The following is a 26,265-nucleotide window of genomic DNA, read 5'->3' as shown; positions in this document are numbered from 1 at the left end:
AATTATATTTTTAATTTGGGTTTTATTAAAGATTTAGATCTTCACTGCAATTGTCTTTCTACTGAAGACCTAGTGACAGAATGTTTATCACAATGTTAGTATATACTATGAGGTGAAACACTGAAGCGTGTTTATGATGGCATCTATACAAATAAAAAGAACACTCAAATATTTAGTCCATAAATTTCTTTCCTCTAAGGAGCTAAATTTTGATAATAAGTATAATCATTTCATCCCCTTGTTTCTATTTATTGCTATTGTTTTGGTCTGTCTGTCTCCACCGATTAGACTGCAAGCCCATCAAAGGGCAGGGACTGTCTCTATCTATTACCGATTTGTACATTCCAAGCGCTTAGTACAGTGCTCTGCACATAGTCAGCGCTCAATAAATACTATTGAATGAATGAATTAATTTGTCCTGATTTATCAAAAAAGTCATGGTTTTAGGGATTTGCCTGCCACCCTTTCTTGTGGTTACTAAATAGAAAAATCCTGGACAGAAACAGCAGTTCTGGAGTTGGTGACATTTTTTTTTAATAAATACTTTATTTTGAATCTTGCATGGTTATATCACTCCCTAAGTATGTGGCTTTGGAGGAGGAGATAACTTAAAAATATCTGCCCCCCTAACCCCCGAGTCCAAAATATATATATATACTTCTGGTTATGTTGAGAGCTAGGATGTTGTAAAACTGGCTTTCCAAGATATCCATATATCCTGGGGCTTTAAAATCTTGTCATCTATAGAGTTATACAATATCTACACCATAAATGATACATTCTTGTTTACTTATAATGTTCTGGCAAGAAGTGAAAAATATAGGTGAGGAAGAAAGTTTTCCATAAATGGACCCTTTCAGTTTGTCCTAGTCCACTATTAATTTGGTTGTGTTGCAGGTTTGGGGCTCTGCAGAGGAAAAACTGACCCCAGCCCAATTGTAATTGGGAGGAAACTACAAATAACCTATGGGAAAAGAAGATTCCTTAACATTGATGTCCCACACACCGGATCTCTTATTAGAGAAGAAGTATGGCCTAGTGGAAGGAGTAGAAAACTTGGAATTATAATAATAATAATAATAATGTTGGTATTTGTTAAGCGCTTACTATGTGCCGAGCACTGTTCTAAGCGCTGGGGTAGACATAGGGGAATTAGGTTGTCCCACGTGGGGCTCACAGTCTTAATCCCCATTTTACAGATGAGGGAACTGAGGCACAGAGAAGTGAAGTGACTTGCCCACAGTCACACAGCCAACAAGAGGCAGAGCTGGGATTCTAACTCATGAGCCCTGACTCCAAAGCCCATGCTCCTTCCACTGAGCCACGCTGCTTCTCCAACCTGGGTTGAATCCTGGCTCCAACACTTGCCTGTTGGTATTTCTCTGTGCCTCAGTTGTTAAATGGGGATCAAATACTGTTCTTCCTCCCTCTTAGATTATAAGCTCCATTTGGGACAGCTAATAGGCCTGATCTTACTGTATTGCATCTACCCCAGAGCTTAGTAAGTACTTAACAAATACGAAAATTCTTATTCATAGTTTGATGATGGCAGTATCAGGATACTGTTTTAAAAACTTCAGCCTACATGTATTCTTTCCTAGTCTTAGTCATCTGATCTCCTGAAATTAAGTATTGACATGTATCAAGCATCTCCTGGGGGTTTCTTGTCACCCCCCTATAAATAGGGAGAACTCAACTATAACGTGTTCCTAAAGATTAAAAAAGCCCCAAATAAAGTATGCCAGAAGAATATTTTTCCCCCTATTTTTTCCACATGCACCATTTGGGAAGATTAGTTTAATTTTCACTGATTCATATCCAACACTGGCTGACTGGAACTTTAGCATTGTCAAGTAGACTGTCAAAATGGTAAATCATTTAGTTTTCCTCTTGTGGGTATGATTTCTGGGTCTGCATTTTTTTAACACAATTTGCTTTCTTTGCTATAAATGTTCTTAGCTCTTAGTCAACAAAAAAGTGCCCATGTGCACTACTCACTGAAATAAGTCCAAGTCTATTTTCTTCTTGCCTGACTTTTATTGAGAAACACAAATCCTGACATTTCACAGGAAAGGTAAATGGAGAAAAAGCTTGAAAGATTTGACTTCAATTTTCCTTGCCCTCATCCTTCCCCGGAGTCACTAACAAGACCAATATTTGTATTCTCTAGCTTCAGACATAAACATTAATTTCACTGAAAGATTCTGAAAAATTAAGCATATATATTATTCACAATAAAAGTGGAATAAAGCCTTTTTCACATAATTGAATTACTGAGGACTCTTGCCCAGGCACTTGCAGCAAATTAAATACTTTCTTCCTCAATTTTGTATCTTCCCTTAGACCTTGACTTCTGGGTGTAGACACTTCACCTGCTCGTTTGTTCTCAGTCAACAGACAGTGTAACTACAAGAAAACTTCATTAAGACTCCAATAATTTGGGATTTGTGATCAATTTGACTCTGCTTACCTTGACCCTCTTTAGCAGAGACAAGGAAAGCAAGCTTGTGCTAAAAAATGAAGAGATTAAGCCACATTGGGTTACTCTAATTTCAGTTAAATTGAATTTAGGGTAACCATACTTTCTGATTCATTGTAGGCTAATATTGACTGTCGGAAAAATAAAAATACCAATGTCCTAGAATGGGATAGAGTTGTATAGGTTGACAGCATACCTTGCACCAAATCCCAGGTGTCCTTGCTCATTTTTAACCATTATTTTCATGATTAGAATGGAATCTTTTGAGTATAAGCTCAGCTTATGTGCCACAAGCATTCCTAGAAGTCCAGTGCATTTAGACAGGAATTCTGTCTAACAGCTCTGTTGTACACTCTACTCTCACAAGGGGTTAATACAGCACTCTGCACATCATAAGCATTCAATAAATACTACTGATTGAAGTATCCCAGAATACCAGGACACTTCAACTCCACTTTTCCCCCAGCATTTACATTTTCAACAAAGTGGAATATTTGGATAGCAAGAAACTATCCCACGTCTCTGACTTTTGTCCATATAGTACTATATCGAGTGTTAATCCTTTAATACATGTCTTAAAGGACATGAGAAAAAGCTCTGTTGAAGACTGCAGGAATTGTGACCTAAAATACATTTCATTAATATTTGGGTGTCAAGTTTGGGGTTTTTTCAATTTATAAAAAGTAACTGAAAGATTCTCCTCTGCTCCAGACAATTCTTGTTAAAGAGGGGACATCAAAGTTTTGAGAAAGAATCTTCTTGTGTACTTTAAAAGACTGTACACTCCAGCATAATTGACATAAAGTACTACACGGCTTTATAATAAAGGAAAAAAGCAAGGCTATTTACAAGGGTTAATTTTGACACTGCTTCAGTGGAAGTCCACTTCCCTTTCCTGTTCATTTAGTTAATATAAAATGGAGGAGAGAGAAGCCAAATTAGCTATAGTTTGGGAAAATGAATTGCAATCGGGTTTCTCAAATATTTGACAAGAACTAGCAAGAACTGCAGAAAACAATGTCAAATTAACTCTATCTTTGCCTGGGGAAAGTGAGAGAGAAGTTCATCAAGAGGCAATTTGTAAAGTATCAGAAAAGTCCCTTTTGGCTCAGGCTATTCTTATTCAACCATCAGATTTTTTTCCCAGGGGTGGGGGGTGGTATTCCAGCAGGAGGCAAGAAGAGAGGACAAAGAAGCAGAAATTGCTCTTCCCTGCTGACCTAATGTGTAGAGAAGCAGTGTGGTTTAGGGAAAGATCGCGGGTTTGGGAGACAGAGGTCGTGGGCTCTAATTCCAGCTCTGCCACTTGTCAGCTGTGTGACTTTGGTCAAGTCATTTAGTTCTCTGTGTCTCAGTTACCTCATTTGTAAAATGGGGATTAAGACTGTGAGCCACGTGGGACAACCTGCTGACCTTGTAACTAACCCAGCACTTAGAACAGTGCTTGGAACATAGTAAGCACTTAACAAATACCATTATTATCATCATTATTATTAATCAACTGCAAAGCCTGAACCACTCTTCTCTCCCACTACCAATAAAAAGACACAAGAGATTGTCAGTGGGGCACAAGAGCTAAGAAACCATCTGAAAACTAAATGACTGTGGTCATCTGAGCATGCTGCTTCCCCTGATTTGCTGGGTGGTATGCAGGGATTGAAACAAATACCACCCAATATAACATAAGAAACTACTTCATTAGAATCTTACTGGGAGAAACTAGCATTCATGAATAAAAGTCTAGACTGCTTCAAACACTAGGGAAGAGGACTTCTGGCTAATGCCTACCATCCTCAAAGAGTCTCCATACAGCCATCAGGGAGACCAGTTACTGCTTTCCTTTCATTTTGTTCCTCTCCCCACCAGTTTAAATACATCAAAACCTCACAAACCTCCCCAAACCTCCATTGGTCATACATCCATCTCCACATGAAGCTGAAATTCATTCAATAGTATTTGAGTGCTTACTATGTGCAGAGCACTGTACTAAGTACAGTACAAATTGGTAACATAGAGACAGTCTCTGCCCTTTGACGGGCTTACAGTCTAATCGGGGGAGACAGACAGACAAGAACAATAGCAATAAATAGAATCAAGAAAAATTCTAAATTTTTCCAAAAATTAGGAAAAATTTGGAATTCTAAAATTCCAAATAGAAAAATTCGGGACCAACTATAGCTCTCCTATCGGTTTGTTCCTCTCCCCACGAGCTTAAATAGATCAAAACCTTAAAAACCTTCCCAAACCTCCAATGATTGTCTATCCATCTCCATAAGAAGCAGAAACTTGCAAAAACTCCTCACTATTGGCTTTAAGGCACTCAGTCAGTTTTCCCCCTCAACTATTTCTCCTCACCAGTCCTATTTCAGCCCAGCCAGCATATCTCCCTCCCCTAAAACCAGCCTATTCACTGTGCCTTACTCTATTCTCCTCCCTTGTCAATCCTCCCTTGCTCTCACTCTCCCTTCCTACCTCCAACTCCCTCACCACAGATCCAAGAGACAACTACTCTCCCATCTTCAAAGCCTTTCTAAAATTGCATCTTCTCAAGGAAGTCTTTCCTGACTAATTTTTCATCTCCCCAACCTATTTTTTTTCCTTACTGCATCACCCATGCATTTCAGTCCATAGCCCCTAAACACTAAGGCACTCATCCCAGTCCCATCCCCACAGAATTTATGTACATGATCTTCGTATTACTTGTAATACATTTTAATATTTGTTTTCATCACCACATTGTAAGGTCCTTGAAGGCAGGAGCTTATATCTATATAATATATGTTATATATTATATATTATATGATATAAATATATCTATTTGTTCTACTGTACTCTTCCAAGTCATTAGTATGGTGTTCCACACATTGTGAGTGGTCAATGATTATCACTGATTGATTCATGCCACCAGTTTATTTAAAGGTAACCATTAGTCAGGGAGTGAAGTATGCACATATTTTTAAATGTTTTGTGCTAAACACTTACTATATGCCAGGTACTGTTTAAGCCATGGGGTAGATAAGAGCAAATCATGTTGTACATAGTCCATGTCCCACATAGAGCAGTCATAATCCTCATTTTATTAATAATAATAATTGTGGTATTTGTTTATTTGTTAAGCACTTGCTATGCACAAGGCACCATATTAAGTGCTGGGGTAGAAACAATCAAATCAGGTTGGACACAGTCCTTGTTCCCCTTAGGACTCACAATCTTAATCCCTCTTTTATAGATGAGGTAAGCGAGGCACAGAGAAGTATAGTGACTTGCCCAAACCCACTCATGGAAGCTAGTAAGAAACTGGCAAATGAAATTCACTGTAAGAAACAAAGAATATTAAATATAAGAAATGAGAGTAAGTTGAACAGAACTGAAAATGAGCAAGTTGTAGCAAAGTAATTACATTTACAGCTGTCTTTACTAAAACTCCATCCCAGTGCCCTGTCTGCCAAAATGTCAAATGAAAAATACACTATCAGAACCAACATGTTACCCTGAGGGCATTGTATGTACCGGAGCTTCAAAAATGATTAAAGTGATTTTTAAAGTTAACCCTTTCAAAAGTTCCTCATTCACTATGCAAATATATGGAGTGTGAGAATTCTCAGTAACCCGTTCTTTAACCTGGAATTTGTAATATTAGAATGCTAGTTGTGATTAAAAGCATTTTGTTATCAAAGAAGGCCACAGAAATTCCCTGCAAAGCAAGTACTGATATTCCATTTCAAAAGGTACATGTATACAAAAAACCTTGCCCAACTGTGTCATCTAACACCTTTAATGCACTCAACTCAAAGCAATAAACTCTGATGCATAGTCATTTTTTATTCATATGTCTTTATGTCACTTGCATTCAATTCCCCTAGAGTTCATTGATTTTTCTGATTTCAGCAACCTTGTTGCTGTTGCAAATTTAAAGATATAGTCCATGCATGGAGAAATATTTTTTTGGGACAGGCTTTATTTAGCATTTCAACTTAAACTGATTGCCCTGAATTTGCAATTCACTGTGGGAGTTATAAAGGTTCACAAGATCTTCACAAGGGAAGAGACCTAATTCTTAGAGACTCCAAGTTAGAATTTTATTAACAACTTTAGTGTTAATGAAATAATGAAAATTTCAATGTACCAAACTATATTAAAATTATTCCTATGATTGCAAAGCAGAAATTTTTTTCTGAGAAAGACACTCTTTTCTCCCTGAAATATCTTCTCTATATGTGTAGTATTTCCTTGTATTTTGAGAGACATATTTTATGTATTCATAGATGAAATTTTTTTTAAATTTCTCTTTTCCCTCAAATTATAAATGCACAATCCACTTAAATTCTTCCTTCACTATACATAAAGGAGCTGTTGATTTTTTTTAAAAAACATACCTACGAGCTGTAATCCATTCCTAATAAATGGAGAGGGGATTTTAAATAGCAAAAAAATAAGACAACAGAAATAAAAGCTGTATTTGTGGATAGCTATTGCTCATTCGCTTATTTCTTTGGGTCTTACTTTGCTTACACATAAAGTGGAGAGGTTGATGTCTGTCCCTCACATCACAAAATGGTGGATTTATTTATTTTAAAAGAGTGAAATCCCCTAAAAAGCAAGTGAGTATAATTCTGCCCTGACTTATTTTCATTAGAGAAGCAGCATGGCTTAGTGGCAAGAGCCCAGGCTTGGGAGTCAGAGGTCATGGGTTCTAATTCTGACTCTGCCAGTTGTCTGCTGTGTGACTTTGGGCAAGTCACTTAACTTTTCTGTGTCTCAGTTACCTCATCTGTAAAATGGGGATTAAGAAAGTGAGCCCTACGTGGGACAACCTGATAACCTCTATCCATCCCAGCACTTAGAACAGTGTTCGGCACATAATAAGCGCTTGACAAATACCACTTTGGATAAGAACTTTGTCATAGAAGAATATTGGGAACATGAGCCTGTTTGGATATAGCATGCTGCAATGTCAGAAAAAACAGTTTGTTTGCACTTTCCCAGCATTGGACATGCTCTAACATGAGTTTTCTTTAAAAAGAACCAAACCCCTGTGTTAGAGGAGAACTGAGCCAACAGGAAAAAGAATGGAAGAAAAATATTCCAAGATAAAATGAGGATTATTTAGACCTGGTATTTTGACATTAGTTCTGCTGATTAGAATGTCTTTTCCAGTCTGTTAATTCCATTTTTGTTTTCGCAATTAAAAATTAACTTTTCATAAATAAACCTGCAGCATGAGGATGGATGTGAAGATGCTCACTCCTGCTCTTAGAGTAGGTACCCTGCTGTGCCTACAAATCGCACAATATATTTTATTAATATCTTACCCCTAAGGCTGGCCTTGAAGGCAACTCAAAAAATCCAGCAGGTTCAATAGGCAAGGCCTTTTATAAAAGGCTACTATTCTCACAGAACTTCAAAAAGATCAATCTCAATTTCCATTGAGGTTCCCCAGGTTAAAAAAAAATCTCAAGGAGGAAGGCACAACAATTTAGGTGGATGAGACTTGACTCTTCTGTAATAGAGTGAGTTCAAGTTTAATGGCGTTAAACCTCATGTTCTCATAACTGTTTGAGATTTTGGGTGCTTGATATTTTTAGCATTGGCTGGTAAATATTTGGTTTTCACGAATTAGAGTTTTAAACTGCTGGAGTCAATAAAATGGTGTTGGGCTCTCTTTGGGAAAGGGTATATTATAATAACACTGTTGGTATTTGTTAAGCGCTTACTATGTGCAGAGCACTGTTCTAAGTGCTGGGGTAGATACAGGGTAATCAGGTTGTCCCACATGAGGTTCACAGTTAATCCCCATTTTACAGATGAGGTTACTGAGGCACAGATAATTTAAGTGACTTGCCCACAGTCATACAGCTGACAGGTGGCAGATAATCATTAATAAGGATAATATCTGTGATTTTTTTTTCCGTACGGATTACAGATCAGTCATATCTGTTACCATACCTAAACTCACAAATGTCCTGTGGAAAGCAGGTGCAGGAATCCTAATCAAGTAGAGAAAACAAAGCCCAGGAAGAATAAGTAAGTTGTTTAGGGTCCCAGGGCTAGTCAGGAACAGAGACGGTATTGAAGGTTGGTCTCACAGCTATGATCCATATTTCCATGAGCATTGGCAGGAAATGAAACCAAGAAATGATTTAAATATGAGTGGTAATGTTTGGCACTTTATTCCCTTAGTTAAAACACTTCAACGGAAGGGATTGCTATTCATTAAAATCCTAAAAAATTCAATTGCATATTTATCCTCTCCTTAGGCAATGCACAGTTCAAAGAACATTACTTCCTTACACATCATTGTTAATCCACATCAGAGGTGTTGAAAGATCTCCATTCATTCTCATTAAGATATGTGATCATTTTAAGTAGACTGATTAGAGTAGGAAAAAAGTAAATCCTTGCAGGAATCCCCAACCAGTTTGTTTAATCTCCCTTGGATCAGGAGTGGTTAGGTGTGGACTTTCATATATAACTATCTTAATTCTTCTAATCTAATGCTTCCCTAGAGTCATTTGACAATAAATTCTTTATCATTTTGCATGATTAGTTTGGAATTTTACACAAAATGTTCAAGGCAAGTAACTTTTACATAGAAGTGTTTGTAGAATCATTTAAGTTTGAAGATCTAGTCCCTTGCTGATCTTCTGTCCTATGTGGTGGCCTAAAGGAAGCAGCACGGGCCTGGGAGTCAGATAACTTGGGTTCCAATTTCAGCTTCACCACTTGCCCGCTTATGTGACCCAAGTCAAGTCACAACTTCTCTTTGCTTTTTTCCTCAACTGTAAAGTGGGGATTCATGTAGGACAGGGACTGCGTGTGACCTGATTAACTTCTATCTACCTCCCTCCAAGCACTTAGAACAGTGCTTAACATAGAGTAAGCACTTAAATGCCATATAAGAAGTGGTTAAATTCAGAAGATGTTGATTTAATTTTGATTAGAAATGCATTAGACCTGGATGCAGCCAGGTTTGACACTTTTTAAGGCGGAGTTATCACGGGGTGCCTTGAGTTGATGCTCAGGTCCCTTGTCACTATAAGGCACCCTGTTGGAAAAGCACGGGACCGTTTAAACAGGCTATTTGAGCTTTCATTTCTTTTTTCATAAGAGAGCCCTCAATCCACTTCCCCTGGACATATCTTGGGGACTTTATGGATGGAGAAGTCTATTCTTTCTTACAGTTTTTTAACCATGTCCTTGGTCAAAAAGAATATAAGTGTTCTGAAACAAAGGTGCCTTCTTAATAATACCCAATAAATTGCTTGGGTGCCAGGGATTTGGAGTTCTTTTCTTGGGGTTTGAATGGTACATCCCAATATGTCATCTTTGGAGAAGAGTAAATGCTATCACCCAAATTTTCAAATTCTTAGGGCAAAGAGATGACTGACTTTCAAATCCTGGTCAGCTTCTTTGTGACATACAAGTGCATTAGCAAACCCCACGGTGAAACAATACAGGTAATGGAGCTAATGGCTTCATTCTGAGTTTGAATCTGTCTCTCTGGACTAGAAAGCCATTCTGTTATTGCCAAAACAATCTTTCTCCAAAGCACGCATGACATCAAGATGTACAGTCAGAGACAGTATGTACTGAATAATGGATAAATGAAAGTCTCCTGACAATTTTGACAGTCATAAAATATGGGTTTCATGATTTCCATTAAATTCAAACACTGGGATTAGATGAGAAAATTTTCATTTTTAAACCAAGCACTCAAAGATGGACAAATTTCCACTGGGTGGTGGCAGATCAACATGCAGGCTAACAAGGTTTTGGCCTACGGTGATACACTTGGGAGATGTCAACTCATGGCATTGCCTCACATGGACTGTGTTGATTTGGATACCAGGCTTCTCAATAACCATGCCCTCTGCTGCTGGCGACAGACTTGCTTCTGCCCTTTTCACCATTCAAATTTTCTAAAATAGAATGGTCAAGTCCCTCAGAACAGTACTTTTTCACTTTCTCGCTGGCCTAGGAGTAATCATTTTGGAACTCCATTAATGTCATTTGGTGGAAACAGTGCATCTACTCCCTGGGAGAACTCACTCACACCCAGAATTTCAACTATCATCTCGAAGCAGATGAACCCCAAATCTGGCTCTGGCTCTGGCTCTGACCTCTCTATCTCTGCAGTCTCACATTTCCAGGGTGTGTCACTCAAAGACAGTGTCTATCTTATTATCTTGTGCATGGATCAGTACTCTGTATTTAGTAAATGCTTAACAACTACTATTATTACTAGGCAGATGTAACATGTCCCCAATCTGTGATTCATTCGGTTTTTGTTTTTATTATTCCCTTGATGAAACATGACTTGTAACTCTCCTAATTTATATTGTTTCAATGAAATCTCAGGCAACTCTATAAAATTGATCTGGAGATGATAAACACCTTTACATATGATAAAGTTTTCTTACAAATACCAAGAGAACAGAGGAAACATTCAGATAACTTATTCAAAAGAGGAAGGGTTGGGGGATTTGGGTTTTCTATATAGGCTTCCAACACTACTCCTATTTAAAATATAATTGTTACTCAAAGTTATCATCTATGGAATTATAACTGAACAAAGTTAAATCACAATCTCCACAAACTCTAATTAAATGACAACTCTGAAAAGTCTGTCTTGATTGGCACAGTTGGGATCCTACTTACTTCTCTCCACTGGGGGAGTGTATAGGGAAGATCAGTTACTAGAACGATCCACTTTGGGAACTGGGAAAAAGGTCAAAATAGGGCTATTGCTCTCCTGAGGGAATCTGGTGCTAATCCATTGACTGAGACCATGTAACCCATGGATGAATTTTGCAGACGAAGGCTACAAAACAGAGCAGCTTCATCAGTGTATTCACTGGCTCCTGGCTCCTCATGAAACAAAGTGAAGGGCTTTAGACGAGGCAGCCGGGAGATGTATTTGGCCTGTGGAACAGGGCACTGACAGTGACAGTGTGAACTGAGGTGAAGAGGCATGAAATTTGCCATTCTTGGCCTTCAATTCCAATGGGGTAGACCTAGCTTCAAAGACAGCATAAGTAAAATGACTTGTCACTTTACAGACACAAACCTTACTCTATTATAAACAGATTATTGCTTTCAGAGTTGTTCAAAGCAGGCCACACACAAGCACCACATACCTAAGTTCTCGATGGAATAATAGCGTTGTTTGCTGTCCACCCGCACCGTCTCAGCGTAAGGACTGCCCACACCGTAACCAATGATGTAACCTCGAACCACAATGTTTGGATTCAGTGGAGGTGTCCAGCTCATAACAATGCTGGTTGTCAGTGGCCTGACATGAAGAGAGCTTGGCTGATCCGGAACTTGAGATTCTAGGATTCAAAGAGAACAAATGTTAGCATTTTAGCCATTTGACTTACCACTTAGAAGGGATACAGTTTTGTTGTATGTCTTCATTCAGTTGCATGCCCTCAATCCTTATGTGTTTGTCATATATTTCAGTATATGCATTCTTCTTTTTCTATATTCTTACTATGGGATTTACTTTTCCATAAATTGACTTAGCTGATGCAACACACTTCAGAACACTGAATTACTTGTGATATTAGAACACACGTGTTTCAGTATATAGCTTTTCCTATTTTATTCCAGCATCATTAGTAAGTGTGAAACTTGACTTTAGCTAAGAAGGTGGATTGGGAAATGAAATGCTGCTTTTCCATAGTCACTTACTTTTAAACCATAACGGTGAAAAAAAAGAAAGAATGACATTTGAGGTACTGTTCAGGGAAAGCCATCTGTAGTAATATAGTTGGTTTGCACTGTTTAGTCCTATGTGTGAGACAAAGTTAAACGTCTCTGAAAACTATATCCTTTGCTGAAATTAAGCAAACTTGTAGTGTCCTGTTTCACTGCTCTGGATGGACTTGAAACTTATTGTGTTTAATGAAACAGGGTCAGATCACAAAATATTCATCCTTAGAGCACTGCATAACATTGTGATATTTCATAACCTAATCCATGTTCTATGAGTGACTTTCTAGCTCTAGCTTATTTCATAAATGGGGATGTCTTTAATTTGAGTTTTTACTGTTACCATATCATCACCTTTTTCAGAAAAGCAGCTCAGTGGCCTACCTCTTAGAGAGCAGAAAGAAGACAAGCTATTCTTTCTCCCCTGAAGAAGTCTAGGATGTAGTATGCCAAGTCATCACTGAAAAAACAGTACAACTGAAAATATGGATATAAACTCCAACAGCAGACATAAACTGATTCTGAAGGATTCCCACTATAAACCTTGGAAAAAAGTAATAAAAGAGATGAAAGAGAAGAATTCATACTTTTCAATCCTGCTGTCACAGAAGGAACACTTGTGTCCTTGGGATTTAATGGCTTTGTAGTGAATTCTGCTAAACACATTTTAAGTCTTTGGAAGAATTGCTTATAATGCAGTGGAATCAGAAAACAGTCTAAAGTGTGTTAAAAAGCTTGGGTTTGAAAGTTTTCTTTAAACCATGTGAAAGAATGTTAATCTGAATGACACTATGCTACCATCATTGATCACAAAAATAAACCTGTCTAAAAATAAAAAAAGTATTTTCCAAACACAAAACACCTTCTCTCAGTCCCCCTGAAAATATGATGCTTGCAGTTCACCTTGAAATATAAATCTGTACAAGAGAGGAGTTTCCCTTTTTGATTTGGACAAATCAAAGGTTATCTAAACACCAGTGCACTGGCAAATGTGCGCTTCTAGAACGCAAGTCAAAGAAAGTACAGTCTTATTCAGGAATCCAGGAACTATCCCTTATTCCCCAAAGAAGTCTCTCCTCCTGGTTTTGATTTAGGCCCATTTCCTCTTGGCCGGTTGTCAGGGGATCTGGATGATACATGTAATTCTCAAACATAGCATTAAGAACTTTTTATATATTCAAACCTAAATATCATTGGAATAAAAAAAATGAGGTAACAGGGCATTTACTAATTTCTCACTTGAAATCATCTTTCCCTTACAAAGAGATCTGTTTTTAAATGGACTTCCCAGTGACAACATTAGTGTTTTCCTTATAAGCAATGCTCGCTTTGAAAATATGCTGGGTGAAAGACAGACATAAACAGATCTGGCCCATTCTAATCACATGATATAACTGTGAATCCCTTTAGTAAAAAGAGACAATCTTTCTAGGAAAATAAAACAGAGAAAATTGATTTCCCTAGTTAAACTGAAATCCCCTTAAGATTTAAGAAATCATTTGGGACAATTAACCTTCTATGACAAGAGTCTTCCAAAAGAAAATGGAGTCAGAGAAATGAAACAAATGAAATGAACCATGTTGTTTCTGAGACAAATCCTAAATGAGTTTCACAAGTATCACAATTATCATTTATTACATAATTATCATTTATGACTTTTATACTCTAAGGTTATATTTAAGGACACTCATTTGCAATTTCTTTGGATACATCAGAACACATTATCAAAATTGCTGATGTTCTTAACTTGACACTTTTCTATGCATCCCTTCTTTACTGTATTGTTTTTTTATGGGATGTACCCTTCTAAGTTTGAACCAGAGTAAATAACTTACATATTTGTATAACTGGAACTACTCATAGTCTTTGGATATCCAATGTATTCCTAACTATATTAATATAACATTTTTTGGTTATTTGTAACACCTGAAACATTACACCGCCTCTTTAGCCTTACTAGCAACGTTGCTAAACAAAGCTATTTTGAACAGTTTCTGCAGTCCTATAAACTTCTATGCATATTTGAACTCCACTTTGCTACTCTTTAACAACCTCATTAGGTGAACTCAATCCCAACCTTATGACTATTTTATCAATTAGTCTCTTCTGTGACAATACATTAAAAACTTCCCTAAATTTGAGATAAATTACTGTTCCTCATATGTTCATTTATTTCTCTCTGAATGAACCCTAGTTCTCTATTGTGTCCTTGGTTTCTATTCTAGTCCAATTGTCTTTAATAATTTCTGTTGGTATTCAACTAGTGTTTCTCTGGTTTATTTACCTCAATTTAATCCAAATTATATACCTGGGCAACTTCAGGACACCATTTCTTAAGTGCTTTCCTATTTCTATCTACCTCTTTGTCCATATCTTCTGTGGAACCTAAAACATTATTTCCTTTTAAAGAAATGTTTTTTAAGCAATTTGCTGAAGCAAGACTTCTGATAATAGGCTGGTTAATTATTATTCAGTAGATCTGAAACTTTTTAAAGCTTTTTTTTGGAAGAGAGCTACTATAAAAATAGAAGGAATTTCTATTTTTTGTGCTATTTTGCCATCATTTGTATTAGTCTTTAGTTACAACTGTTTTGAGGTTGAATAACTCCATGCTGACTTTCCATATTGGAAATTGAGGAACTAGCACTTCAGTGGCTTTCTGCAGGTTCTACAAGGAATGAGCTAGCTGGAATGCCTGTAACAGGCAGTACCGCTTCTTTAGCAGCTAATTCTGTAGCAGGTCAATTCTTTAGCACCACAAGCCAAAGTGTGTCCTCAGAGAGAGCAAATTTTATTTGATGTGTGTATATATATGTATACATTCAACTATGTACAATTGGCCTTATTTTGAAGCTAGCATTACTGAAAATGAGATCTTCTTGGCACTGTAGATGTGTACTGAAAAGACTCACGTGTGACTGACACTCTAGTATGGCCTAATAGAAAGATCCCAGACCTGGGAATCAGAGGACATGGCTTCTAATCAGCTCTGCCATTTGTCTGCTGGGTGACCTTGGGTAAATCAATTCACCTATTTAGGCCTCAGTTACCTCATCTTTAAAATGGGGATTAAGACTGTGAGCCCCATGTTGGACAGGGACTATGTGCAACCTGAATAGCCTGTATCTACCCAAGCTCTTAGAACAGTGCTTGGCACATAGTAAGTGCTTTACAAATATAAAAATAAATAATTTGTGGTATTTGTTAAGCGCTTACTATGTGCAAAGCACTGTTCTAAGCGCTGGGGGATACAAGGGAATCAGGTTGTCCCACGTGGGGCTCACAGTTTTAATCCCCATTTGATAGATGAGGTAACTGAGGCACAGAGAAGTTAAGTGACTTGCCCAAGGTTACACAGCTGACTAGTGGCAGAGCCGGGATTAGAATCAAAACCACCTCTTGATACCTCAACCTTCTTAATATCTCTGCTCAAGGACAGCAGTCCCTCTTCTCACTGCCACATGCTAGTCTGGTCAGTCTCTTTGTTGTGGCCTACCCATGGACCTTTGCTATATCCCACTGATTGCGATTATACTTTCTTAAAATGGATAGTACAAGGCTCTGCATGCAACAACAATTTCTCATTAAACGCCATCACTGAATTACTTTAAATGTTCTCCCTCCAAATCCACTCATCTACACCTTATTCCATCTACTCCAACAGGCATTCTCTGACTGATAGTCTTTCCAGGTTATATCAGCCATAGAGCTGCCCCAAATACCTACCTTTACACACTTATTCCCAATACATAGATGGACTATAAGATTATTGAGGGCAGGGAATGTGTCTGTTTATTGTTACATTGTATTGTCCCAAGTGCTTAGTGCAGTGCTTTGCACACGACAGGCACGCAAATCCAATTGAATGAAGAGTTTGTCAACAGATGAGTTCCAGTTTATTTAGCTTTCTTGAAAGAAAAAATACTTTACATCTTTGCCATTGACCTTATCCAAGAATAAGTGCCTCTTTCAACTGTCAAGCTCTTGATCTACTCTCCGTTCTTCTTTCCTTTTGATTGTTATTTTCCCTTTCTGTTGACCTTGTACGTAGCCTTATCTTCAGAAGGAACTCTTCTAATAACCTATTCGGCCTTGAAAAAGCTGTCAGGATTACTTCGATACAACATGCTTGTCCTTTAGCCTCAAGAAGCTTGGACTTGGAAACAAAGGATTTTCAGTCCATTAATTTTTGCCAATGGGTTGAGTATGCTTGAAAAATATCTGCTTCTTTCTAATTTTGCTGAATATTTTCTAGATTGTACCTGTATTCTGTAGCCTTTGAGGTTATAATCAAACTGGAAGCATCTTTCTGAGTTTTCCAACATTTTCTCTGTCTTCTGCTTTGTTTTCTGTTCATATATTTGTAGTGTTAAATAATTTATATGACATGATATCTAGCAAAATGCAATCTTTCCTAGTCACTATGTCTTCCTGGAATCCATAAGTTTCCAGAGACTCTACTCTTATGTGCTCCTATTCATACATTAGAATTCTCAAATTCCTCCGACTAAATGAATTAACATTGAGGAACATATCTTGCCAGTTAAGTGAACAGTTTAATGCCTCATTTTTCTTTCTATTTATATACTGAGGATGCAGTTCATAATTCTATAATTTCCCAATGTTAGTGCTGCATTCTGAGAAGAAGCCATGCCACGGAAACATTTAACTTGTCATTGCTCTTACACGCTCACGCAGGGCAGGAGTGAGGCACCATTACTGTTGATTGTGGGTAATAGTTTCCATCTGTTCACTGAAAAGGCAGCAGTGGTGCATCCTGGGTGCCTGCTCTTGAAAGATACCTTTACAAACTTAATCACAGATTCTCTTGCATCCTTATACAAGCTATTTAAATCAGGCCCTTTGGGGAAAAACTAAGCAGCTTGATTCATTATTTTTTTTAAAGAGCTATATTTTTGAGGCTCAAAATAAATATTTTAAAACTTCCCAGCTGTCAGTAATAGCATACACACTTTCCAGGGAACCCTGAATAAGCGCTGATGCTTGGATTTATAATCACTAACAAAACATACTAATTAAAAGGCCTACCCATGGGGAGTTAGTGTAATTCTCCAAGATACTGTTTATCTTCATGCTGCTTAGGCCAAGCAGTGGAGTGCACAAGTCAGAGGAGGAGAAGGGGATTGCAGTTAACAATCTGTACAGTAGCACATCTTCTATTCAGCTGACACTTGCAGGGATCGGGGTAACCACAGTAATGAGTAGATTTCTCCCTTGGAATTCACAGAGCACCTCAGAAAAATATGCAACTAAATGTACACACTGTCATTCTGCTGCAGCTTCCCTGCGGATATCTTTGCCTAAGGAAATTGGATACATCAACGGCCACTGGAGAGAGGAGTGTTTAAAGTTTCATTTGAATGACAAAATAGTTATAGTTCCATTTAGTAATAACGTTGATTAGGAAATGTCATTTTTAAAATATCTTAGAATGGGCATTTAAGAAACCTTACAGAAGTTGTTTGATTTAATGAGGCTGCTTATAAAATATATGAAAATGTCTTTCTTTCGAGTTGTGAGAAAAAACAAAATTAAACAAGGAACTGGGCTTAGTTGAAAGGGTGAGTTGGTTTGGATAAGAGCACTGCACATCTTAAAAGCAGTTCAAATTCCTATCTGCTGGTGGATGTGGTGGGTATAGAACCATTATAGTTTTATAAAAGTAAGGTGACCAAAAACGATCGCAAAACTTTTACTCTGATTGGCAGGACCAGGACAGATTCTCTTTAGACAAGTTAAACTTCTAGTTTTAAGAAAAAGCAGACAAAGAGGAACCAGGATAATTGAATGGAAGAGCAAAGGACATGTCTGTTTAAATCGCTTGTCAGGATCTGGCTTTTTTTTTTTTTAACTTGATAGTAATAGTATTTCTATTATCTTCACTGTATACATTAAGTATACTAGAAATCCATGTAACAGGTTAGGGTCTGAGAAGGATAAGGAAGGTCATGGGAGGTAACATTTTGGAGAGTTGAATGATTTTTAAGAGAACTGATTCTCTCCCTATTTAATACGGAGGCCAAACTGGGTCAGAGCATTACAGATTTCTTCGAACACTGATTAGATTCTACCCAGAAGAAGCTTTGCAGACTGGATTGTGCTCTGCCAAGTGCTTAATAATAATAATAATAATAATAATAATAATAATGTTGGCATTTGTTAAGCGCTTACTATGTGCAGAGCACTGTTCTAAGCGTTGGGTAGATACAGGGTAATCAGGTTGTCCCACATGAGGCTCACAGTTAATCCCCATTTTACAGATGAGGTATCTGAAGCACTGAGAAGTTAACTGACTTGCCCAAAGTCACACAGCTGACAAATGGCAGAGCCGGGATTTGAACCTATGACCCCTGACTCCCAGGCCCGGGCTCTTTTCCACTGAGCCACGCTGCTTAGTACGGTGTTCTTCACACAGTAAGTACTCAGTGAATACCACCAATTGATTTCCTGTACAGCATGAGCCCCTTGTGGATAGAAACTTTTCTACCAAATCCACTGGATTATATTCTCCCATGTGCTTAGTACAGTGCTCTGCATAAAGTAAAACCTCAAATAAATATCACTGATTTATCAACTATCACTAGTTCACTCTGATTAAAGGAGGTGAGATATTTTAGTCAAGCAGTTGTTTAGAGGGTGAAATCCCAAAGAACAGGCATCAAATGTGTGTAACTTGTGCTACTTGTTGTTTGGGATTCAGGGGGTCCATAAAAACTCAATAACTTGAGGCCTATCCTCTAGCACTCTGATGTTCTTCAGCAAAATACCAATTTTTATACATAATTTTACATAAATCTGACTAAAGTTAGCATACGTTACATTATTCCTGTTATTCTGGTGCAGGGAAATTATTTTCTGGAGTTCATCCTTGTGTCCATTCCCTCACAGAAGACAGATCTGGCTACCTGCAAAATAAAGCTAGCAAGCATATATTAATCCACACACTTTCTCTCTACTTTTAACTATGTCCTTTGATTTACTTCATCTAATATGTTTAGACCTTCTCTTAGTCCTCACTAGAAAAGTTTGTTTAGTACTGCAACTTTGTTCATTTTTGCTCGCTCCTGTTTAATGTTCAAATGAATGTGAATGATTTCACATCTTGGAAATGCCTCCCCTCAGTAAGTTTCAACTCCAGGATCTTTGAGTCAGCTCTAGGTGTTGGACCTGGCCACCTCCACCTGGTGTATGCTGAAACTTTTTCAATGCTGTAGCTTGTCACCTCCCTGCAATTTTGAGGCATGACTTGGAATGCTCTCTCCATCGATAATAATAATCATACTTTTGGTAATTGTTAAGCACTTACTATGTTGCCAGGCTCTGTGCTAAGCGCTGGGGTTACAAGCAAATCTGGATAGAACACAGGCCTGGGAGTCAGAAGGACCTGGATTCTACTCCTATCTTTGCCTCTTGTTTGCTATGTGACCTTGAACAAATCACTTCACTTCTCTGTGTCTCAATTACCTCATTTGTAAAATAGGGATTATGACCGTGAGACAGACAGGGTCTCTGTCCAAGCTGATTAGCTTGTATCTACCCCAGTGCTTAGAACAGTGGTTGACACATAGTAAGTGCTTAACAGATTCCATCACCATTATTATTATTATTATCTCATTTATCTTGCCACTGACCTCTCACCCACATCCTGCCCCTAGCCTGGAACACCCTCCCTCTTCATATCTGACAAATGATTACTCTCTCCACCTTCAAAGCCTTATTGAAAGCACATTTCCTCCAAGAGGTCTTCCCTGACTAAGCCCTTATTTCTTCTTCTGTTCTGTTCTGTTCTGCACTTGGTTTGGCATGCTTTTTTCACCTCTCCCTTAGTCCCCAGCACTGATGTACATATTCATAATACATGTATTTATATTAATAGCTGTATCTCCCTGTAGATGGAAACTCATTGTGGGGAGGGAATGACTACACTAATTCTGTTACAATGTATTCTCCTAGCATTTAGTGAAGTTCTCTCAGCACAGTGAGCACTGATTGATACCTTGATCGATCATAAAAAAGGCAGCTGCTTAGAGATCTCTTTCGCACCTCTCAGCGTGGCTCAGCGGAAACAGCACGGGCTTTAGAGACAGAGGGCATGGGTTCGAATCACGGCTCTGCCACTTGTCAACTGTGTGACTGTGGGCAAGTCACTTCACTTCTCTGTGCCTCAGTGACCTCATCTGTAAAATGGGGATTAAGACTGTGAGCCCCACGTGGGACAACCTGATTCCCCTGTGTCTACCCTAGTGCTTAGAACAGTGCTCTGCACATAGTAAGTGCTTAACAAATACCAACATTATTATTAATCTCCCTGGCCCCCCTCCACTCCAATGATTTGACCAGATACAATTTCTTGCCTCCACCCACCACATTGTTTTCTTCAGAGATTCTGGCCTCATCTCTAGGGGCAGTCATTCCTCTTCTTAGCAGAAATAAAATCTAAGGTTATTTAAGCAATACACATTAAGACCATTTTCATAGTGTTTTCATCACTTAGCAATACCTACCACCTCTATCCTCTATTTTTTTTTTTGATAGCACCTTATTCATCACACAACACTCATCACTATCATCAATATTAACTGAGCACTTCCTGTGTGTAGAACACTTGGCAAAATATAACAGAGTTGGAAGAACACGTTGCCTACCCACAATGAGATTACATTATTTTTCATGTATACTTCATATTAGTTCCCACTTTAGTTTTGTTTTATTTGTATTTCTTAACCATTCTGGATCACATGACAACTATTTCAATCAAGACTTTATCACTATTGTCATTTGCTTCTTTATACCTACAGTTGGTTTATGTTGAAGGTAGACAGATATCTCAGTCCCATTTTCATGTTTTCTTTTAGATACTAGAGTCATTTTTAAAGTCTCCCTATTTTTAATCTCTATCCTTATTTCTAGAACTATTAAAAATCCTGGGATTTTGAAGACTGATTCCTTCCTATCTTAATCAATTACTATGTGGTTTTACTACTAATAGGAATAGTTCACTTCTGTAGATTAATATTCCAAAGACACTATCAAATCAAGGGATGAATTAATTTTTGAATTTGATTTTTTTCTTATTTGCATAATAAACTCCTCTACAATGTAAAGGGAAATCACTAACATAATGATTCCTGACAAAATCATAAGCATGTCAAAATAACATATTTTGACATTTGACAGCTCAGAAAAGAAGTTGGGTGGTTTAGTGGATAGAACATGGGCCTGGGAGTCAGAAGGACCTGGATTCTAATCCTGGTTCTGCCACTTGTCTGCTGTGTGAGCTTAGGCAAATCACGTCACTTCTCTGTGCCTTAGTTACCTCATCTGTAAAATGGGGATTAAGACTATGAGCCCCATGTAGGTCAAGGACTATGTCCAACCCGATTAACTTGTATCCACCCCAATGCTTAGAAGGGTGCTTGATACATAGTAAGTGCTTAACAAATACCGTAATTATTATCATCATTATTAAAGGACAGTCTGCTTTAGGGGTGAATTAAAGGTATGGTTTAATTAAAATATGCTGAATATAATTCAAAACATACCAAACCCTAAGAAGACAAGAATGGAATTAGATCACTACAGCGAAACCATGCACATAGAGATGCTACCTTCTCAATTTCCTTTTACTTTTTATATCCACTCATCCAGAATACTGAGACTGGGTATTGGATGTAATCAGCAAAAGCTGAGTTTCTAAAACTCTAGATGAGGATTTTGTCACACAAAACTTATCTCTCATTGTTCAGCCATCCAGAAATCAGATGATAACCAGAATGGTTAACCCAGGAACAGTAGTTGGGAAGAGAAAGTAATTACCATCAAGATCATTCTCCGGTGTCTCAGCAGTATACCAGTCTGATGAGGGTCCCGTGCCATTGACCGTCATGGCTGCCACCTGGAAACTATACTGACTTCCTTTTTCAAGTCCTGTTAGAAACACAATTTTGTCAATAACAGTGAATGAGGGAATACAAGAAAACTGCATCTGAGTTACTAATGTTGCAGCAAAATTAGCAAAAGCAATAATAGTTTGTTTTATACCACAAAGGCACAACAAATATAAGGACAGTCATCACAATAATACTTTTTCCCATAGGTCTTTTTTTCCAGTTTGTCAAAATGCACCTATAACAACAGCCTCAGGACTCACAGAGAATATGAAATACGAAAAAATAATGAAAAATATAGGATCATTCTTCCCTTTAGTCCAGAAGGAGTCTACCTATAAATCAAGAATGGCCAGTCTAAAAAGTTATGTCTCGGCTGTTTAGTGAAGGTCAATAAGCTAGGCTTTTTTGGACTGAGGAAAGAGGAACATAAAATGCAAGGCATCTATGGAAAAAACTCAACCTTCTGCCTCTCGATCCACAAATCTTCATGCTGTTAGCTGGAGAACAGGCTGGCTTATCTCAACTGCCATAATATAGCATGAAGAGAAAAGCAATCTCTTTGGTAGCTTGGCCTGGAACCTCTTTCAATTTTTGCTGGACTTTGATTCCTCGTTCTACCAGTAATTCTTCCATTTTCATCCCTTTCTCTCCAATTCCTGATAGAAAACCATTCTCTACAAAAATGAGCTTTAACTTCAGTCTAATAGCCCTTTTGAATCTCTAATTGTTCAGATCTTAAACTGAAGTTGGTGAAGTTGTCCAACCATATTGTCTTCCTTTAACGCTAACCCCGTTTAGAAAATTGCTCTGTGATTGTTTCTATTTTTCAGGCCATAAAATCCCAATACATGTTTATCATTATATGTATTCTATATTGCTTATGAAACCCCAGAAAATTGTTAAATTTAATCACAAACAAACTACCGGGAAGAGCACTCAAAATTAAAAACAGCACTTTAAAATTTAGCTGACATGGGTTCCCACAATAAAACCAATAGCAGCTATTTAGAACCCTTGTTATAACTCTGAATTACTTTGTTACTGCAGCTGTCTCATTATCCTGCAAAGAACACCTGCCTAACAAATAAAGATTTATCAAGAGACTTTAAGTATCCACACCTGATCATTTCAATCCTCCATTTAAGACACCCATGCAGTTGCCAGTTTCTAACAGTCAAAGCCCAAACTGTGAATAGCGGTGAGACTTTTGAATAGCAGATTTTGGTAAAACCCTCCCCATTTAAACACTGTGTGGGGGCCTCTCTTAAAGGAAATTGATAACATTCATCAGTGACTGGGCAATGAAATGGAAAAACTATGAATTCACTCTGGATTGCTCTCAAACAGGTTCTCGCTTCACTGATACAATCGCTATAGAAATATGTTTCTGGAGCATTTGGTGGTTATTCAGTGCTTGCCAACTACAAGGAATCCACTGCACTCTCTCCACTAACATTATGCACTATTGCCTGAAGAGCTACAGAAGGGGCGGGTATATATATTATATATACATTCCTGAAATAGGGCCCATTTGAACATAATCTTGAGTGAAGCAAGCATTCAACCTTCAGGTTATATGCAACACAGAGGCTCCCTGTATCACTTACCCAGGTGAAGGCCCTGATTCTAAATTAAAGAAGGTATCATTCTGCTCCAGCATAAATTTATAGTACTACCTGAATCAGCTTTCCTTGCCACTTTTCAGTAGAATAACCTTTATGACGATTAGCAGTGTTAACGAAATACTTTTTTGAGTTAAATGTACTATGCAGACTTCCTTAATAAATTATATTTTATATTTATGATTCACTCATATTTAACAATTTTATAGGGAAAGGGTAACTTGCAAATGGGATGCATTCATTAGGCTACGCTGTATCAGGAAAAAAGATCTTCTGTTGACTCGGGATTCTGAGAAGTCAATCTGGATCTAATCACTGATCAACAGAGTTATGTGAGAAATTCATTATGATGATAATTCAGTAACTGAGTATGTCGTAAGAGCATTACGGAGAAAACAAAGTTAAAAATATAAAGGTTATTCTTGTTCGGGCCAATAAATGTCACCTGCCAGGAAAGAAATCAATGTTCCCTTGAAGTGAAAGTGTATTTTATTCCCAAAGCATTTAATTCATCAAAATCCTGCAAGACTATATAGTGTGAACACTGACCTGTGAACAAGTACCAGAGGTTGTTGGGTTCCAAGGTTTCCATTTCGCCCCTGCGGGTAGTCTTTCTGTGTCGGATTTTATAGCCAGTAATAAATCCATTTTGTGTGCCTGGTGGGGGAGGCAGCCAACTTACTTTGATGCTCTGTAAAACAAGAGATGTTAATGCGGAAAGTTGCACAAAGAAAGGACAGTCTTATGTGAGGGGGCACAATTCCAGGATTCAGCAAGATTGGGGAGAAAAGGCCTCAGGGTGTTGTGTGCTCAACCCAGTTCAAATAAACTGGACACCAAGGTTTTAACGGCACAAAGTAAACAAAACTGTCCCTTAGAAGGTGAGATAAATTGTGTGGAGAATGTGATGATGGACAAGAAAATAGCAGAAAAGCAATTTATGAGTCATTTATTTACAAGGATCCCCTGTTACAAATCTTCTTCTCTTTGTGCTTTTTGGTGATAGTGCTTGTTGAATTTTCATGTCGGGATTTCTTATAACCCTAACTCATGTTGAAGTAATACTCTGATTTTGCAGCCTGTTCAAATTTTACCATAGCTCAAACCACACTTTTTCTCACCTTCCCTTCCCATCAATCTGTGGAGAGCTATGGATGACATAAATAAAGATATTAAAAACAGAGCTCTTTGTTTTATATTAGGAAAGAAGAATCTCAGGTATTTTCCAGAGAACAATGTAAAAGAAAATCCTTTGGAAATGAAATATTTACATCTTTTGTAAACATACTAAAAATCAAAATAAGACTATAATTGCTAGCACATTTATATTTTTACCTTAATGGCAGTGTTCTTAAAACATTTATGTTGTTTTGGGTTAATTTTTGATCACAGATATGCATTGATGGCCTTTGCATTCTTTGCTTAATGCTCTTTTGTTTATCACTGTTTTCATAGAGCCAATTATTCCAACCAGGGTGTATCAGTATACAGCCGGGACTAATTGGCTCTCATTGGAAACTTAATTTGAGGATATCACTGTTTTATAAATAGTATCATGGCTCGTCTTAACTGCACAATGAATTTTAGCTCCAGGAAAGGCATGATGCCAATAGAGTCAGAACAACCTGGAACTTGGAAAAATGGAACTTGGAAAAGTTTTCAACCAACTGCAAGGAGTGCATCGGCCACATATACATTTACCCTCTGTAGTTATAGACACCCACTTCTATTTCTGATTAAATAAAAAAAATTTATTAAGCATTTACTATGTGCCAGGTGCTATACTAAGTTCTGGGATGGATACAAGCAAATCAGGTTGGACACAGTCCCTGTCCCACATGGGACATTTTACAGATGGGGTAACTGAGGCCCAGAGAAGTTAAGTGACTTGCCCTAGACCACATAGCAAGCTAGTGGTGGAGCCAGAATTAGAACCCACAACCTTCTGACTCCCAGGCCCGTGTCCTAACCACTACGTTATGCTGCTAGAGAATATGTCCACTCCGGCATGATCTCTGAGACCCTGCATGTCCCTGGCATATCTCCCTCACAACTGAGTTGGGCTTCTTTTCCCAAACTCCTTTATAAAGTGTTCTTGAATCAGTCCTTGGAACCCAAAGCTATGGGCAGATAAGCCTAAATCCTCAATATTCACTATTCATTTATATTTATAGAGCAGTTACTATGTGCAGAACACTGTACTAAGTGCTTGGGAGAGAAAAATATAACAATAAGCAGACATTTCCTGCCCACAGCGAGCTTACCTTCTCAGTCCTGAATTGGACCAGGATACTGACTTCTGTAATGTGGAACCATACAATGAGTAGGACAACCCCCAGTATCAAGCAGAAAGTCCAGACCACCAGTTTTGAAGCACTCTAGCCGCTCTCTCCCTCCTAGTTCATTCATTCATTCAATCATATTATTGAGCACTTACTGTGTGCAGAGCATTGTACTAAGCACTTGGGGAGAGCACAGTACAACAGTAAACAGACATATTCCCTGCTTACAGTCTAGAGGCGGGAGACAGACATTAATG

At 37.9% G+C, this 26,265-nt stretch overlaps 1 protein-coding gene across 1 annotated transcript in view; it reads right to left on the bottom strand.

Moving 5' to 3' along the window:
- DCC (DCC netrin 1 receptor) overlaps positions 1-26,265 on the bottom strand; it is a 644,354-nt gene that overhangs the window by 149,265 nt on the left and 468,824 nt on the right. Inside the window, 3 exon segments of the mRNA XM_039911321.1 lie at positions 11,617-11,811; positions 22,031-22,141; positions 24,276-24,417. Coding sequence (XP_039767255.1) covers positions 11,617-11,811; positions 22,031-22,141; positions 24,276-24,417 — 448 coding nt within the window.

Source organism: Ornithorhynchus anatinus, chromosome 3, assembly GCF_004115215.2.
Source record: "Ornithorhynchus anatinus isolate Pmale09 chromosome 3, mOrnAna1.pri.v4, whole genome shotgun sequence".
Lineage (NCBI taxonomy): Eukaryota > Metazoa > Chordata > Mammalia > Monotremata > Ornithorhynchidae > Ornithorhynchus > Ornithorhynchus anatinus.
The sequence above is the reverse complement of the archived record's forward strand: the minus strand, read 5'-3'. Positions and strand labels throughout refer to the sequence as shown.